The sequence below is a fragment of the Pinus tabuliformis genome, chromosome X, assembly GCF_031772625.1.
Source record: "Pinus tabuliformis cultivar Carrire ecotype Pingquan chromosome X, CPIR1, whole genome shotgun sequence".
NCBI classification, from domain to species: domain Eukaryota; kingdom Viridiplantae; phylum Streptophyta; class Pinopsida; order Pinales; family Pinaceae; genus Pinus; species Pinus tabuliformis.
This window is the reverse complement of record NC_142308.1, coordinates 317,359,524-317,372,797: the sequence shown is the minus strand read 5'-3', so window position 1 is coordinate 317,372,797 and position 13,274 is coordinate 317,359,524. Positions and strand designations below refer to the sequence as shown.

Here is a 13,274-nt window from a genome sequence, read left to right as displayed (position 1 = left end):
TAGCGATTCGAGAAACATTGTTTTATCTTCCCTAGAATCTATATGGCTACCCCCCTGGTTTGTTTACCTTCATTGTGGGATGTTCCTTCCCTATATTTTCATCAACTACCATTCACTTTTTCATATTTATCTTCCTCAAGACTTGTTTGGCTAAACTAGTGGTTGCTGCCATAGTGGTGGGTTTCCACATGGTGACTTCCGCTCGGACCAAGGGATCAAGTCCATGCAAGAATCTTTCAGCTTGACATTGATCATCAGCCATATAGTCCACGTGATGGACCAACGCATAGAATTCAGCTTCATAGTCCTCGATAGATCTACCATTCTATCGTACTGTATGGAAAGCCCGTACTTGTTGGTATTTGTACACCTCTGATAGGTACCTAGTTTAGAAGGCTTCCTCAAACATTTCCCAAGTGACTTGCAATGGGGTGACTTGCATCTTCGTTTCTTCATTTACCCACCATAATAGAGCGTCTTCTTTTAGTAGACTCATTGATATTTGGGCTTGTTCCCTTGAAGTGTATGCCTTAAAGCTAAGTGCTCTTTTGACACCAATTACCCACGCTTCTGCTTTTGAACCCCCCTCTTGACCCGTAAACTCTAGTAATTTGGATTTTTGGACTTCTTTCATAATATTGAGGGTTGTTTGTCCATATTTGGCATTGAATTGAGAATTTAGGTCTTGCCTCTATTTTCGTTCCAACTCCCTTCCTTTACCTTGATCATTTCCTTGATCTTGTCTTTGGCTTGTGACCCAATCCTTAAAGATATTTGGCATTTCCCTAAGGGAATGTAATATATCTTGCTCAGCTGGGGTTCCAATCTCTGTAGTGGTGGGAGGTGGGGTTTCCACCTTAGGGTTGCTTTGGGTTTGTCTTCGATGTTTAGGAGCCATGATCTCCCCTGTGTTTAATCAAGTTGAATTTTACATCACTTCCATTGTTATACTTACTCATGTGCCAAAAGCTAAAATAAATCTAGAATATACCCTAATTTTAGAATATGAAATTAGTTACATCAACATATTCAACACACAATTTATTTTCCATTTATCCAAATTTATTTATTACAATACTTAAACCATAAATTATCAATAACCACTAATTTAATAGTATTATATTATATTATTTATACCATGGAAGGTGGAAACAGGTAATAATGATGTCCAAATAAAACTTAGAAAGTTGCCTCAACATAAAATCGAAATTCAAATGATTGTGAAAATAAAGCTTTAGAATATTGGTGGCATTATAGGAACGGAGATTTTTTTTTTATTTTTTTTTTAATAGGGTACTTGAATCCTGAAAAGAAAATTTATTCACCAACTGACTTTTGAAATTATATGTCACACCATTCACATATAAATTTGATGGACCATCACATTAATTTACATCTTAAAACTATAAACTATAAATCTTAGATTAACAATATTAACATTAATATTCATTAACATTAAAACTACAAAAACAAACATTAGAATTAAACTAGTGCTAATTAACATTAGATTATTATTAAATTCAAACTAATTAATTTACTTTGAATAATAAGAAAAAAACTAAAATAAAATCAAGTATGAAATAGGGTAGTAACAAACATAATACAATTAATCATAAATAAATAGACAATATATAAAAATAAAATTAAATAAATTAAAAACATTTTGATAAAAATAAAATAAAATTAAATTAATTAATAAAACTATATGAACATAAAATAAAAAATTAAACAATTCTATTACATAATTAAACATTTCTAAAAATAAATAAATAAACTAATTAATTAATTAATTAAGCAAGCAAGCTATATAAACATAAATTAAAAATGAAGCAATTCAATTACATAATTAGATATTTCTAACTCAATTTAAATTATTATTTTTATATAAAAAACAAAGTCGGCTTCCATTCCTTCTGCATTTCTCATCCCTATTTATTGAAACCCAAGGAGATTTGTCCTACACAATTACTGATCTATCTTGATGATGAGCCACGGTGGAGGGCTCGAAACATCGATACAAACAAATGATGGATGCGAAAACTCCAGAAGAAAACAACACACAAAGCACTGATCGTAGAAGCCTCAAAACAATAATATTAAGTCTACAAATTCATGACCCATATGTGCTAAGATAGATTGAAATTCTGTGCTGTAGAGTGAAATATTTTGAGTATCTAGTTATTATGTGCCCTCAACTAAATAACTTAGAGGTCGATGGTTCTTAGCACTGCTGTAACAACTATGTTTAGTATTTACAGAAATCAGCAAATGTTTTAATTTATTGTTGTTGATATATTAAAATAGTTTTACCCTATAGATCAAATAGATATACATAAAAAGACGGAGCGGAAGCGAGGTTCGGCAACACGACATTAGGGTTTCTGAGCTAACCTGCAACGGCAGGACCGGCGCACAGAGGCCATCAGATTCGAAAGCGGCAGAGCAGCACACCTAAGCCCGCAGGTTTTGGCAGGCGGGTACGATGAACCCCCATCAGGGGGAAGGAGGGGCGCCTCCTCCAACAAACGACAATCAGCAAGGGCATTTCGAGGGTTCTGAAAGGGAACAGGAGCACAATGATGGAGGCACAGACAAAACTCAGCAGAAGCAGACTGAACAAGCACAGCAAGACAAGCCGAAAGTAAGTTCGTCCACATGCAAGCCAGTAGCTACGTACAGGCCAAAAGTGGAGTTACCCAGTCATCGCATCAATGCCAGAATTCAATATATGAGAGATCATGCTCTCATAGGCAAATTTATTGGAATATGGCCAAATGAGAAAGCGTTGAGAGCCTGGATTAATGTTAAATGGCATCCAAAAGGACACATCACCTTGCATCTAGGGCCGAAAGGGTTTTTCACCGTAGTCTTCAACTGCTTGGAAGACAGAAACAGAGTTTTTGATGGAGGGTCGTACTTCTTTAACTCTGCTGGGCTATTCCTAAGAGAATGGATTGAAAGATTCAACCCTGATAAGGAAGATCTAAGTTGGGCACCGGTCTGGATCAGGCTGTACTCGCTGCCATGGGAATATTGGGAAGAGGAGTCTCTAAAAGCAATCGGTAAAGTACTGGGCGACTTCGTCAAGGTAGCAGAAGAAACAAAGACGCAGAGATATACCTCATACGCACGGATCTGCGTCTATATGGACCTGAAACAACCTCTGCCTGATACGGTAAGTCTCTTTCATGAAGATGTCGAATGGATCCAGTTAATTGATTATGAGCATGTACCCTTTAGGTGCAGGAAATGTCATGACCTAGGAAACCTTTACAGAGATTGCCCTTTAAATAGTAAACCCTCGGTTCAAGCTGACCAGGAAAACCTATCGTCAGATGGCTTCACTAAGGTGACAAATCGTAGAAGAGGAAATAAAAAATCAGTAGCACCTACAAAGATAACTCCAGGGGATCAATCAAAACCCTCTACTAGCAACAGCTTTGCAGCTCTGGCCAATGAAGATTTGCAGGATCAGGAAAATCTAACCTCCAATAAAAAAGGATCTAACCAGGAAAAGATTGAAGGATCTCATTCGAAAGAGGGGGAAAAGGATGCTGAACAAGAAGGTAATAAGATCAAGACTGCTTCAAAAACCTGGAGCCTCCCTGAAATGGAGATAGATGGCACAGACCCCAGTACAGGAAAAGAGAAGGAAGGAGAGGGAAGTTATCAAGAACCTCAAATCATGGAGGAGGATACGGAATCAATAGACATCGGCGAGCTAGACATACTGGGCCTAGAACAAGCATGCAAAACAGGTAATTTTGACAAAATACCTGACAGACAAGTGGACAATCTAATGGAAGTCCTCAACAAAGCCCAAAAAAAATACTCACTAGGGGTTCAAATCGGCAGTCAATGGGATGGGAAATTCATCACCAAAGACAGCAAAAAACGAGGAAGGAAAACTGCTTTAGAGAGAACCATCAAGATTGGAGAAGTATTGGTAGATTCGGGCAGATATGCTAAGTTATCCAAGTATTTCAATACCAACCCCAAACCTTCCCAATGAAGTTGATATCATGGAATATTAGAGGGCTTAATTGCCCAAGGAAAGGAAGACTTTTAAAAAATATGTTAATGGAGGAAAAACCCGCAATTCTCTTTTTGCAAGAGACAAAATGTACTTCGATAGTCTTGGAAAAGATAGCAGCAAAGGCCTGGCCAGGTGGGTTAGTCACAGCTGTTGATGCTCAGGGAGCCTCAGGAGGACTTGCAGTGCTCTGGGATGCAAGGATGATACAACTAGTTAACATACATGCAAACAAAAATTTCATTCAAGCTATCTTTCATATAATTGGAACCAATATCTATGGTCACATAACAAATGTGTATTTTCCTCAAGAAACCCAGCACAAGGTTGAGATCCTGGAAGCTTTAACGCAGCTTAATGCAGAGAGGAAATACCCGCTATGGGTTTCAGGCGGAGACTACAACATGATCGCATCAATGGAGGAAAAGAAGGGAGGACGCTGCAGAATAAACAGGGATGGCTCCATATTAAAAGACTTCATTCAAAACAATTGGTTGATAGACCTTCCTACAAACAATGGCCTCTACACCTGGAACAACAAAAGGGCAGCTCCAATGCAAATAGCTTCGCGTCTTGATCGATTTTTGATCTCTGATAATGCAGTTCATATAGGGGGAGAATTTACAGCCTCCATCCTTCCTTTTTCAGGTTCTGATCATTGGCCCATAGCCCTTCACTGGAATCGGCCTGGTAGCAGCATAAGGTGACCCTTTCGGTTTGAGGCTTTTTGGCTGACTCATCCGGACTTCCATGAATTTATCAGGACAACTTGGCAAAATTTCAATCCAATGGATGGAACAAAAATGTCAATATTCCAAAGGAAGCTGAAGCACCTCAAAGAGGAGATAAAACGCTGGAATAAATCCATTTTCGGCAACATTTTCAAAGCGAAGGAAATCCTCATTCAAGAAATGAAAGATATACAGCAAAGAATGATCTCTGAAGGACGTTCTGAAGAGCTAGCCCAGAAAGAGCAAGCTACAGAAAACAAAATCCTTGAAAGAGACCTACAGGAGGAAACTCTCTGGAGGCAAAAATCGAGAGTTAGATGGCTGAAGGAGGGTGAAAAGAATACGAAATTCTTTCACAAAACCACAGTCCAAAGAAGAATGATCAATCAAATCTCTTATGTCAACAATGAGCAAGGCACCAAAATAGAAACCCACGAAGGAATAGAACAGGAATTCCTCAACTACTTCAAGAAGATGAATCAAGAACCCAACATAAACAGAATAGAGGCCATTGATAAAATTATCAGACATATACCCAGATTAATTACGGATGATCACAACACTCTTCTTCTCAAGCCTATAAGTCTTCAGGAGGTTGAGACTGCGGTGAATCAACTAAAAGCAGGGAAAGCGCCAGGACCAGACGGATTTACTTCAAACTTCTTTCAGCACTTCTGGGATCTAATCAAATGGGAAGTTTGGCAGGTAGTGGAAGAATCGCGAACTCTAAGATGGATGTATCCAGGTCTGAACGCAACATTCATCGCATTAATCCCCAAAGCAGAGGAATCCAATACCCCAGACAAGTACAGACCAATCGCTTTGTGCAACATTATATACAAGATTGTCTCCAAGGTCATAGCTTCGAGATTGAAGACCATGCTTCCCCTCATCATATCTCCAGAACAATCTGGTTATGTAGAAGGAAGACAGATCATGGATGGGATCATTTTAACCCATGAAATAATCCACTCTCTCAAGCAGTCAAAAAAACCAGGTATGATGCTCAAAATTGATTTATCTAAGGCTTTTGATAGTATCAGTTGGGAATATATGCAAAAAATCCTCAAAGCCTTTGGTTTCGCCCCCTCCTGGATCAGATGGATCAGCAATCTTATTTCCTCGTCGTTCTTCTCTATTCTCATTAATGGAATACCGTCGCCCACCTTCCGCCCTTCTAGGGGGATTAGACAAGGGGATCCACTATCGCCTTTTTTGTTTGTCATCTTAGCTGAAGGCTTAGGCCGCAGCATTAAATCGGCTATCCACTCTCATAATCTCAAGGGCCTAGCTCTCCACCAAGCCCCTGCTTTCTCGCACCAGCAATTCGTAGATGACAACATGCTATTCGGTCATCCCTCTGTTCAAGAAGCTCGTTCTTTTAAATCTATTCTTGAAAACTTCTCGAATGCCTCAGGAGCCCTCATCAACAAAGTCAAATCTCAGATTTTCTTCTTCAATACACCTCCCACTACCCAAAGAGCTATAGCCCGCATTCTAGGCTTCACCATAGCTTCCCTCCCTTCTAAATATTTGGGAGCTCCTCTAATTGCCTCGGCTCTCAAGCATTCCTCTTGGAACAGCCTGTTAGAAAAACTGGAAGCTAGGTTATTCCTTTGGACTCACAGAGCTCTTAATATGGCTAGCAGGATAGTGCTAATTAAAGCAGTTCTACAGTCTATGCCTCTTTACCTTTTCTCCATTTTGGCGGCACCAAAGTGGGTGCTCAAAGCTATCAAACAGCTGCAGCGTAATTTTCTATGGGGAAGTTCGGGGCCAAATCGAAAGTGGGCACTTGTCAAATGGGAGAAAGCTTGTCTTCCTAAAAAAGCAGGAGGCATTGGACTAAGAGACCCAGAGCACAGCAACATGACAATGGGGGCTAAAATCTGGTGGAAGTGGCTTTCAAATCCCAGAACGCCTTGGGCTTCCTTATGGACAGCGAAATATGCTAGAAACTTACCCTTAGAGGAGCGAATTAGAATGTCTGAAGTCAGTAAGGGTTCGGTCATCTGGAACTCAGCCATTCAACATCGAGATTTAATTCAAAAGCACAGTTTTTGGGAGGTGAAAGATGGCCTTACAGCAAGGTTCTGGGAGGACTCATGGCAGCAGCTTCCAAACCTCAAAGATATCATTCAGGGAATCTCAGATCGAGACATAAACCAGCATGATAAGGTTAGTCACTTTTGGAGACCACACACTGACCAAGAACACAGAGAGTGGAAAGAAGCTAGTTACCTCACAGCTCGGAGCAAATTCAACTTTCTCTTTCCTCAGAACTTCAAAAACGAAAAATTCTAAAGTTGGAAGGCATGGACACTCTAAGATGGGGATATGAGGAAAAGGGTACCTTCACAACCAAGGAAGCCTACAAAATCATTATCAGAAACAGAGTAATCAAAGACAAATTATGGGACAATATATGGAACCCGCCCATTTGGCCGAAGGTTTCTACATTTCTGTGGCTTCTTTCACACAATAGAATTCTCACATGGGACAACCTTAGGAAAAGGAACTTCTCTGGTCCATCTATATGTCTCAACTGCAAACAGGAAGAGGAATCAGCATTACATCTTATGCAAACCTGCTCGCTTGGAAGGAAATTGTGGGAAAAGGTTATATTCCGCTGTCGGAAGGATGGCAGAGTGATGGGGGATATTAAAAGCACCCTTCGCAACTGGAGCCAAAAGCCATATCAAAGCAAAGTTTTAAACACACTTTGGCAAATCATACCGGGATTACTGATGTGGAATATCTGGAAGGAGAGAAACAGACGGATCTTCAAAGATCAATCAATGACAATTGAGCAGATATGGACTGGGTTGCACAATAACATCAAAGAAACTCTATCTATTAAAGGCTGGTCTCAAGAGGACTTTCCATCCCTCCCGCCGGAACGAGCTATATGGGATAACTGGCAGATACAATTACAGAGTCCGACCTCTTCTAACGAAAATTCCTCCAGACATCAAGAGACTACAGTCAGCTGGACTCCGCCGCCAATCAATGTGTTTCAACTCAACTTTGATGGTGCGTCGAAAGGAAATCCTGGGAGAACGGGATTTGGTGGAGTCATCAGAAATTACCAGGGTAATCCTCTCATCACTTTTTTTGGCTCAATCGGTTGGAATACTAATAATGCAGCGGAATTGGAAGGATTATGGAAAGGGCTCAATCTAGCGCAGAATCAAGGGCTCCTTCCTCTTATAGTGGAAGGGGACTCCCAAATCATCATTAATATGGCCTCAAAACTTCAACAGGGATCCCCGGTCCACAAGGTCAGCAGCAGCTGGAGAATGGCCACCCGACTTGAGCGACTACAACAATGGCTAAGTCATAATCAAGCTATTTCCTTCAAGCATATCAGAAGGGAAGGGAACAAATTGGCAGATTTTCTTGCTAACTTAGGAGTGGACAGTGGGAAGGAATTCTTTGAAGGATCACTACATTGCATAGCTTCTGAGAACCAACTTTCTACTTTCCATTCTATATTAACAAGAGATATGCAGACAAGGGAAGAATCACACCCGGATGCGGGTGTCTTTAATAGTTGTTAAAGCCTATGCATGCGCAGCCGGCAACTGGCAAGCACACACGCAAGGCAAGTCGGTTTAAGGCAGGTAATTAATCGTCATTAATGCAGCCACAAGCTCGAGGTACGCAGCTGGAGGTTAACAGGATGGCGCGCATTCTCCAGGCTTCATTTGTTCTGGTTCTTGCCGGAAGCATCGCTGTATGTCCGATCTTTGCAAGTAGAGGTCTCCTCTGGTGGTCTTGGTTTCAAAGTCTCAGTGTTATCCAGAGAATTAGGAAGTCTTCTTGGTCTCTTAACAATTCTCAGTTGGTTAGTCTCAGGAAAACAACCCTGAATCTCTTCGAAAGTGTTGGGCGCTCTTCGTCAATTTCTGCCTTTTGTGTCTGGTGTTTCAGGTCTGTCTTTGGCATTATCTCTATAAGGCCTTTGGTCTCTGTCCCTGCTGTAGGTGTCTGGTTGGGGAATTGGGTTCACTCAGTCGGGGATGGGAATGGTCTGGTAGCTGGGTCTATCTCACGTGAGCTTAGAGTCTGTGTCTTTCATATTTCAATCTGGTTCTCACTTTGGGTCCTATTAGTCTGTCAGTTGTTTTTCCCTTACCCTTCGTCCCTTAGTTTCATCACTCTACGTTTATACTCGATTATGGCCCGTCGTCGGGGCATTCCCAGGCGCGGGAGCAATTCGGGGTCCAGGGGAGGGCCGCGGGGGCGTGGGAGCTCTGCACCTCGTCGTATTTCACCATTAGCCACTGCCTCGCCTTCCTCTCTGCCCTCAGATGATTCTGGTCCCTCCCTTAATAGCTCTCTTCATACATCCAGGTTCAAATTCAAAAGCAGGCTCAACAGACCGCTCATCTCTGCCATAATCACGGTCATCTTCTCGGAGGAAGAAGACGAGGTTGCCAGCTTAGACGAAGACCCCAAGGAACAGTCGTCCTCTCAGAATGCCAGTGCCTCTCAGAGCAGTTTGGCGGATGCTGTCCTCAAGGTTTCTGCTGAGGTGCACGAAGAGGATAATCAGGAAGAGGCTGGCACTCAAATGAACTCTCCTCAGGAGCAAATCATTGCTTGTGAGTCAGGGCACCTTTACGAAAGTGTCCTGCACCTGGTGCCTCCGCCGGATGGCAAGTTGATGGAAGTCGAAGACGAGGTGATGGTTACCTGGGAGCGCTTACCGGACCAGGTCAATGATAAGGATGCAGGTGAGCATAAGCAGGTCTAATTCCATTTGCCTTCAGCTTCAGGACGGTTTATCAGTTTTCGGGTTTCAGGATCTTGTGGTTATTCTCAGTGCGCATGGTACCTCATGGACTTTATTTTGGATTTCCTTTTTGTAATAGGATAGTAATCAGTAGTATGGCAGCTCTCTCTGAAGAGTTATGTACTGTTTAGCTTCATCTCTATATAGGTCTGTTCAGGGTTTAAAGTTATGACTACCATTTTTGTAAGCAGAAGGAACAGCAATATCTGCACAGGTTTTTTGACAGAGGGCTGGCTACGGTCCCCTCAGAGGTTCAAACCTCTTTGTACATATTTTTTCTCCTTTTAATCTAATAGAATAGCCTTTACATAGAAAAAAAAGATATATTAAAACAGTTTTGAGACATTACAGTGAAATGCGTCAAAATGCTTTTAAAAAAAAAATTACAATTGCAACTATTTACGATTCAATCTGTTTCTATATAATTTATCTAATTTATTTTTTTCCACCAAATAAATAAAATATACATTCAAAATTAAATTCTATCAATATTCAAAACATTGTTATTAATAATATTCAAAATGTTATTCAAATTATTATCGGCTATGAAATTTATAAAATACATAAGTTCATAATTTTAAATATAATTTGTCAATTAATTAATATATATAGAATATTCCAAAAATAACTTATCAAATTTCTCTTTATGCTTAATTAATCCACTTATAATAAGAAAATAATATATATATATTGCCTAAAAATCTGTATATCATATACTTATTTTATTCTTTAATTAAATACAATTATTTAATACAATTTAATATATGATACCATCTGGAACTTTGCACCATGAAAAACGACCCTACGGTGATATCACACCGTTATTAATATAATTATTTAGAATGATGAACTCTGAGTACATCATACTATGGCCCTCAATACCTTGATTCTTGAGCATTGTTGATTTGTGATATGACGGTTCCCTTTAGGAGCTCTAATTGCAAAGTCTATGTAATTCCAAAATCTAATTTCAATGTGATGTGGAAATAAGCAAAGGATAAATATGGAATTCCAAAATAAATAAACATCGAAGCTTTTTATAATTAATTTTTAAGGGTTGACTTCCGACGACTTAAGGAAATTTTGCTTGCAGGTAAGGAGAATCTACCTGGAAAATCTTTTAGTTAAGTAAGAAAATCCTTAGAATTTATTTCTTCAAATTTTAAAACCTCAAACTCTTCAAAAAAAAATTTGCGTTGATTGCAGATCCTTTAAGCCCAAAGAGACCCCTCGCGCCAGGTAAAAGAGAGCAGCCCTTAGGGCTCTCGCTTAGAATTTCGCACCAAAGAAAATTCGGTAGCTTCTTTTATTTCTCAGTGTTCCACAAATTCGTTTTGTGCCTCTGAGAATGACTTCTTCAAAAGAAAAAGAAAAATCGGCTTCTATGAAAAGCCCTATCAAGCAAGCCTTCACCAAATCGATTTGAAGAAATTTCTATATAAAATTTTTTCAAATTAAATTTCCTGAAGTTAATTCTTTTTTCTGAGCAAGGATTAAGCTTAAAAGGACCTTTGAGACAAAGCCCTCAATGAGATTGACCCTTCGCCCTAAAAGATTTGAAACGTAAGTGAATACAAATATATGCATCCATGTAAACAAGAGCTATGTTGATTTCATATTGGAATTTTTTTAAATAATATTATAATAGTCCATGTAAAAGATATAAATTATTTTAAATAATATTATAATGGTGTTTTGGTTTGCATGCTTCCAATTTTATATATATATATATATATATATATATATATATATATATATATATATATATATATATCATTGAAAATAAACATATTGATAAATTATATATATATGTATATCATTGAAAATAAACATATTGATAAATCTATATATATATATATATATATATTTATTTATATTTATTTATTTATTTTTAACCTAGAAGTCATATAGAATTGAAACTCGCTCTGATATCATATGTAACATGCCCGAAATAAAAACATGTAATTAATTAGATTAATCATGCGATTTATAATCAACACGTAATTTATTAACTAATTAAAATCAAATTTCAAAAATATGAGTAGAGACAACTTACCTGTGGCAATGATGTTTTTCACTTGTGATTTCGGGGTTGAATGCTAGTTGAATTCTGCTAACTGTAACAAAGTCTTGAGGACGACTCTCCACCCAACCATAGGCGTAATTGCACAAAATCTTGTTACAACTGGCCACCATCGAGCCGTCAATCAACGTACTACTGTCTGGAAATCCTTTGTTTCACAACACTATTCTTCCAAGAGAATGGATGATTGAATCATGGAATGATGGAATGCCTCTCATCTTCTTCACCATCTATTAAATAGACCAAATATTGGAAGGGGAACCACATGCACACACTCCATGTGTCAACATGCAACTTTACTACTTTCTTGTTTTATTTCTTTTATTTTTACTTTTTGATAGCTTTACTGATTTTTACTGTTTTCTTGTTTTATTTCTTTTGTTTTTACTTTTTGATAGCTTTACTGATTTTTACAATTTTTCTGTTTATTTTTATTTATATTTATTTAGAGCTTTAGTATTGTTATTTATTATTTTATTATTATTTATTACTTATTTACTATTACTTTTTTATTTAGTGTTTATTATTTATTTTCTTGTATTTTAATATTATATTATATTATTTATTATTTTTATTATTATTATTATTATTTATTATTAAGGGAGATTACATGATGTTTTTGTATAAAATTCTTATCCTCCCATGTGAAATCTTCAACGAGTAAGTTCTTCCACTTGATGAGATACTCTGAAATTGATCGATTTCATAGCTGTCGGGTTCTTGTTTCTGTGACTGCTTTAGGTTCCAATATGATTTTTCCTTCCTCTTCAAGTTCTCGCAATATTGTTTGAATTGAGATATTTTGCAACTTTTGAATGAGTGGGCACACTTCTTTGTTCTTCTTCCATTCATCCATTGCTTTGTTTATCCAATCTGGTTGGATAATAGAAACAACACAAGACAATGCTTCCACATCCTCATCCTTTCTTGAGAGTGCATCTGCAACAAAAAAAAATTTCCCTTTTCTGTAGATGATGTCAAAGTCATAACCCAACATATTTGTGACCCATTTTTCTGTTCTTCTAAAGATAATATTTGTTCTAAAAAGTATTTAAGACTATCATGATCCATTTTTACCTTGAAGTGTCTTCCCATTGGGTAAAGTCGCCATTTTTAAGTGCATGTAGTATTGTCAACATTTCCTTCTCATAAATAGCTTGCTTGAGATGTAGCCATAAAAATACCCAATCACCTACACCAAAACTTTTTTCACTGCGATGTTGATCTACCTGTTGTTTGATTCGATTCTGCACCAAAGTGGCATTATCCTTTAAAATTTGGAGAACTTGTTGTTGATGCTCGATGTGATCTTTCACTGCTTGAACCTTTTTCTTCTTGATATGTCCTTCTATCTTGAAAGTTTGAGGAGTGGTAATTTCTTCTAATGCTTTACAAGATATGGTCAGATTCATTTCTTGATGCTCGATGTGATCTTTGACTTCTTGAACATTTTTCTTCTTGATATGTCCTTTTATCTTGATAGTTTGAGGAGTGGTAATTTCGGCAAATGCATTACAACATATGGTTGGATTCATTTCTTCTTTCTTGATGTGATCTTTCATTTCTTAAACCTTTTTCTTCTTGATATATCCTTCTATCTTGAGAGTTTGAGGAGTGGTAATTCTTGCC

General features: G+C 38.0%; 1 protein-coding gene across 1 annotated transcript; it reads left to right on the top strand.

The window, feature by feature from the left end:
• Positions 1-4,080: 4,080 nt before the first annotated feature.
• Positions 4,081-4,740, top strand: LOC149139702 (uncharacterized). The gene has a single exon (XM_089450793.1). The coding sequence runs from the start codon at positions 4,081-4,083 to the stop codon at positions 4,738-4,740; it is 660 nt and encodes a 219-aa protein (XP_089306919.1).
• The last annotated feature ends 8,534 nt before the right edge of the window (positions 4,741-13,274 follow it).